The sequence below is a fragment of the Simochromis diagramma genome, unplaced genomic scaffold (assembly GCF_900408965.1).
Source record: "Simochromis diagramma unplaced genomic scaffold, fSimDia1.1 OVJJ01000367.1, whole genome shotgun sequence".
Lineage (NCBI taxonomy): Eukaryota > Metazoa > Chordata > Actinopteri > Cichliformes > Cichlidae > Simochromis > Simochromis diagramma.
In genome coordinates, this window is record NW_024387288.1 from 498,749 (window position 1) to 504,748 (window position 6,000).

The following is a 6,000-nucleotide window of genomic DNA, read 5'->3' on the forward strand; positions in this document are numbered from 1 at the left end:
GCATCTTTAGGCGAATCAAACTTGTTCTCAGCGCCATTGTGATTCAACACGAGCGTCGCTGGGTAGTGCATTCTGAAGCGGATGCCCTTGTCAAGGCATGACAAGAAGCATTAAATCCCCGTCGTTTCTCACGTAGGAAAAATCCTGGTGTATAAAGATCCGCTGTCCGTCGTAGTGAAGTTCTAGGGCCGCTCTCACTGCTGCCATGATCCGTTGTTTGTCTCTGGAGTTGTGGAGCTTAATAACCACCAGCCTGGGGTGAGCACCCCGCGGGCCAAGGCCCTGGTGTGCACGGTCAATATGAATGCAGGCTTTACCCGTGGAGCTGTTCCCCAGTCCAAGCATAGCAGGCAGCCAGGCTTCAAAAAACTGAATAGGACTCTCACCCTCTGCGCTTTCTTTCAGATTAATAATGCGGATGTTGTCACACCTGCTGCAGATCTCTAAATCATCCAAGCTTTTTGCCATGATCTTAATCTTCTCCTCAGCTTCAGCCAGTCTTCTGCAGACATTGAAAGTGTGGTTTTGGAGAAGATATGCTTCAGTGGGAAGTTTGCATTGCAACTTGCTGAGTCTATGGACATTAGTGGACATTCCCAACTCTTGGCCAATGTGCGTTTTGTGGATGGAGACTCCATCAGAGAAAACTTTCTATTTTGCAAGGTCTGCCAGAAAAGACAACAGGAGAGGAAATTTTTCGTGTTACATCCGAATATCTTGAACAAGGACGACTTAAGTGAGAAAACTGCATGTGTCTGCACTGATAGAGCAGCAGCCATGGTCAGGCGCCCCAAAGGTTTCGTTTGCAGAGTGAAAGCGATACACCAAGATGTTATTGTCACGCACTGTTTTCTGCACCGCGAGGCGCTCGTTTCCAAGACTTTACCATTCGCACGACATCATCCAACACAGGAGCTAGGTCTGCTGGTAAACTTTGTCAAAACTTCGTTGAATTTGGGTCTTCATTTCCTGCCAGAATATCATCTCTGTGTTCATCTAGACCAGGTTTCACACTGAGTGAGTATAAACAAACTGAGAGAATAACTTGCCATTATATGTACTGTATTAGGCTACAGTGTGTCATTTTGGAACAAGTTTGGTTGGTGGTGTGCCACAGGATATTTTTAATCTATAAAATGTGCCCTGACTCAAAAAAGGTTGAAAACACTGTTCTAGCCAACCATCTTCACCGGAAGTCCCCACAGATATTCTATTCTATTCTATTCTCTTCTTTTCTATATTAAACAAATATGTAGGACTGCCTTTTTTACAGTATGAAACAAAGTGAGACGACTGTTCTTCTGATTTGGTGCTGTTTAAATAAAATTGAATTGAATTGTACTCAATGTCTTCATAGAGCAGACGTGCTGAAACCCCTCACCCCACACACACACACACTCAAAGGGTGAGTGATAGCTGTTGTCAAGCTGTGATTGGAAAAGTGGGCTATGTCTGAAATGACACATTACAGCGCTCGACAGCGACGTGGTGTCCTGAATGTTTCTCATCTACTGAGTCACCTGGAAGGATATTACACCTGAACACACACACACAGTGGTTAATGGGTTTTCCATGGGACTGACATCCCATCACATTATACAGTCAGAGCAGGAGGACTCCCTCACACATCCTCTGTCCCTCCTTCAGGCTGAGGGCAGACAGCCTCTCTCAGACCAGCAGCTGGACCAGAACCACAGAACAGAACCAGTGAGAACTGTTCTGGGACGGCCCGCTGTGATTGGTTCTGCTGTTTCGAATGATAACTGTAAGGCAGGCTATGATTTGTGAAGCGCTGTCATTTAAATGCAGCACAGTCATTTTTGGAGCAGGTGGGCACAGTAAACGTGTTGCTGGTTATGACTGATTTGAATACAGTTAATCATGGAAAGTTTATTCAACAGTGATATTTACTATGCCACAGATACATGATGCATACATGGTATCATAGATCTTGTTAGGTGCTGGCTACCACTGGTTCCTGTGGATGCTACAGTGTGAGGCAATGATGGGCGTCTGCAGCAGCACAGCGAGGACTGAGGCTGGCTGGGATCAGCACACAGTAGCTAACGGTCCACACTGTGCTTTGCGGTTTTCAGGCACTGCGACCAGAAAACCAGAACCGGAGCAGGAGAAACAGTCGGACCACACGGTGAAGATCGCCGGCTCCATCGCCGGCATCCTGCTGTTCATCATTATCTTCCTGGGAGTCATCCTGCTGATGAAGAAACGGTAAGGAAATCACAAACACGGAAACAAGGCAGCCTGCAACTTTAGGACGCTGGGCTTTAAGAGTCCGTCGTAGTTTCACACTCTCACTGCTCTGTTTTTTACTTTTTACTGAGTGTAAGACTGAATTAGAGGATTCACTCTGGTCCCTGCTTCTCAATGTGTTTGTTTAACAGGTGATCTGAAATCAATTTCACTGATTTTACTATGAGAATGGTGAGTTTAATGACCATTAATGACCTCCTGTGGACCTTAATGGCAAAGATACTCGCAGCTGATTTAGTTCAATATATCAATAATAACTTGATTGATAATGACACTAGCTACTGACGGGTGCGTTGTTACATTCTGAAACTTTATTTAGTACTAACGTTTCTGTGAGCAAGCCTTACGATTCAGAGGAGATGAAAACCAGACCTGAACCGACCGGCTGAGGAAGCTTATTGATAAAACGAGCAGGTCCACAGGTGCCCCTGAGTCCAGCAGCACTGGTGATGTCAGTGACATTTAACGAATTGCAGCTCGATTAGAGAAAGTCTGATCTTAGCTAAAAGGCTTTGTGACCAGAGTAGATGTGTCAGTCTAATCTGAGGCCGAGGTTCTTCAGATTTACACAATAACACCTCAAAGATGAGATGTTGGCATCACATAAACTGCAGTTCAAGGAATTTACTGAGCAGTTGCTGGTCAGAGGGAACATCCAGGTATCGTCAGCAAAGAGGACGCTGTGGACTGTCAGCTTCCTTATTTACCTGTTAAATCACAGGAAGCTGTTCCCAGCGTGGCTCACAGTGATGACGGAGAAACCTTCAGATGTGTGGCTGATGAAGCTCTGACCCTGACATGTAGAGTGTGAACCAGTGCTGCTCTCACCATGTTTGTGACGGAGCTGTAGTTACCTGTTCAGCCTGCTGACGGCTTCACTGAGGAGCTCCATCATTACACCACCCGTCATATCGAATCACCTGCTGGGTGCTGTGCTGAGTCAGCATTTGCTCTGGGAACCTCTAAAGCAGAATTACACAATCTATTAAACAAATATTACACAATGTTACAAACTCTTCTCCTCACAGACAGACACACACAGACAGCCAGACACACACAGACAGACAGACAGCCAGACACGCACACACACACACACAGACAGCCAGACACACACACACACATACACAGACAGACACAGACACAATGTTACAAACTCTTCTCCTCACAGACACACACACAGACACACACACGGCCACAGACACACACACAGACACACACACGCACAGTCACAGACACACACACACAGACACGGTCACAGACACACAGACACACACACAGTCACAGACACACACAGACACACAGACAGACACTGACACACACACTGACACAGACACACACACACAGACACACACACGGTCACAGACACACACACACAGACACGGTCACACAGACACACAGAGTCACAGACACACACACAGAGTCACAGACACACACACAGACACACAGACACACACACTGACACAGACACACACACGGTCACAGACACACACACACACACACACACACACGGTCACAGACACACACACACACACACACAGACGGTCACAGACACAGACACACACACACGGTCACAGACACAGACACACACACACACACGGTCACAGACACACACACACACACACACAGACGGTCACAGACACAGACACACACACACGGTCACAGACACAGACACACACTGACACACACACACACACACTGACACACACACAGACACACACACACACTGACACACACACAGACACACACACACACACACGGTCACAGACACACAGACACACACACAGACACACACACACTGATTCCTGTAACTCGTCCTTCGTCTCAGTCTCCTCATCTGTGTCTCGCTGGCTTCTCCACTCAGCAGCAGTCACATGTTAATAATCACATGTGGATGTTGTATGTAAACATTCAGCCTTACATGTATGTCAGTTGCAGCAGATCTGCCGTGTTCCTTTCCGATCCTCTGGTGCAGGTCTTATAATATGTCCACCCTCAAAATAACGAGCTTAAAGCAGTGTGATTTGATTCCTGTTTGATTTCCTACCAGTTTGACTCGATTCCAGTATGATCTGACCTCTGAGATGCTGGAACAGTTTTTTTTAAGAATTAGTTTTCAAAATCAGAACACTTTGTTAAATTATGTCTTTTCAATTCCGTTCTTTTCGATTGGTCACTCGATTCCTGATTGTTCAGGTCTATTGATTGGGTTAGGGTTAGGTTCCAGTTTGATTTGATCCCAGTATGATCCCAGTGTGACTGTTTGGGTCTGTCGATTGCTGTGAGAGCTGCACGTGGACGATGGGGCCTGTAGATGGTGGCGTCCACAGAGCGGGGGGAGCTGCTGCACTGAGGGGTTAAATGAGCGGCGTGTGGACCTTCTGATGAGCGTGAGATTTCCAGGAAGTCAGAGAGGAGGACGGTGTTTTGTACGTGGAGCGTAGCTGGACATCAAAGACGCGGTCGTGCCGGCGTGCTGGCGGTGACACTGAGGAAAATGAGGATGAATAATAGAGCAGATTGCAGCAGTAATCACCATTAAACTGTATCTGGACCCACTTTATTCTCCAACATCAAACACACGGCCCCACTGGGACACACTAACACACACACAGCGCACACACATGATTTATTCTGCACACACACTTAAACACAGACAGAAAAGCTTCTGTGTTTGTAGAACGTCAAAGATAAGAGAGAAATTTAGATGAAAGAGCATTTTATTCTTTTTTTCCAGAGTCGCCTCGAGCTGAATGGCTTCAGGCAACGCAGACACAGGCACACACTTTTTACTTCACACACACAAACACACACTTCTTCTAAAGCGTGTGTGTGTGCCCAGTTTGAGTCGCACTCATGTGTTGGGTCGATCGAGCTGTGATCTCCCTCACAGATATTAGAGAGAGAGCGAAAACGAGACGGCTGCTCGGCCTCTAATGAGGTTTTTAATGTTGACAGGGTGCGTTTGATTTCCACTCTGTGACCAAACGGGGGTCAGACTCATTACAGCGGGCGTGAAAACAGGAAGCTGGATGTTGAAGCAGTAATGCAGAGTGATGAGACCGCGGCTCTCAGACGTCCCCAGCACCGCCGCTTCCTGTCGTCAGGCTTCAAGCTGCCCAGTGACAGATGCTGATTAATCTGCCTGCAGCTGTTGATGTGCACGGGTGCATCAGTGAGAGCGAGGATGCTGAAGAAAAGCTTCTGCACTCATCGGGAGCCGCTCCATTTCCAAACACCACAAAACAAGCCAAACGCACGATGACCTTTGAACCCCTGAAAGCTTGCATTTTGTGCCAGCAGTGACTCAGACAGCAGAGAGAGAGCTGATTGAATCAGTGAGGTGAATTTCTGTCACAAGCAGAGAAACCTGAGGCGTCTTAGCGCTGAAATCCCAAGGACGACTCCCAAGGTTAGCATGCTGCCTCGCAGTTTTAAAGAAAGTCAGATATAATGCTTTCATCCTTTGGTCATACTCCAACGCTGTGCTGCTTTCATGACATTCAGCCTTGTACTTTTTCTCTAACACCGGAGGCTGAGCGCTGAAAAGCAGCTTCCTGCTTTCAGCACAAACCAGAGTCGGGCCTGACACATCGTACAAATACAGCCATAGACTCCACGCTTTGAAGCGTTCCTCTATGTTTGTTTTAGAAGAAGTTGGCATATTTGGACAAGAGGCTGGAGCGCTAATTTGTACAAAAGGACAGGAACCTCACAGCAGCTTTGTTATTG

At 46.9% G+C, this 6,000-nt stretch overlaps 1 protein-coding gene across 1 annotated transcript in view; it reads left to right on the top strand.

The window, feature by feature from the left end:
* LOC120716332 (receptor-type tyrosine-protein phosphatase mu-like) overlaps positions 1 to 6,000 on the top strand; it is an 87,505-nt gene that overhangs the window by 35,303 nt on the left and 46,202 nt on the right. The window contains exon 11 of the mRNA XM_040003833.1: positions 2,097 to 2,229. Within this exon, the coding sequence (XP_039859767.1) occupies positions 2,097 to 2,229 (133 nt within the window). The remainder of the gene's footprint in view (positions 1 to 2,096; positions 2,230 to 6,000) is intronic.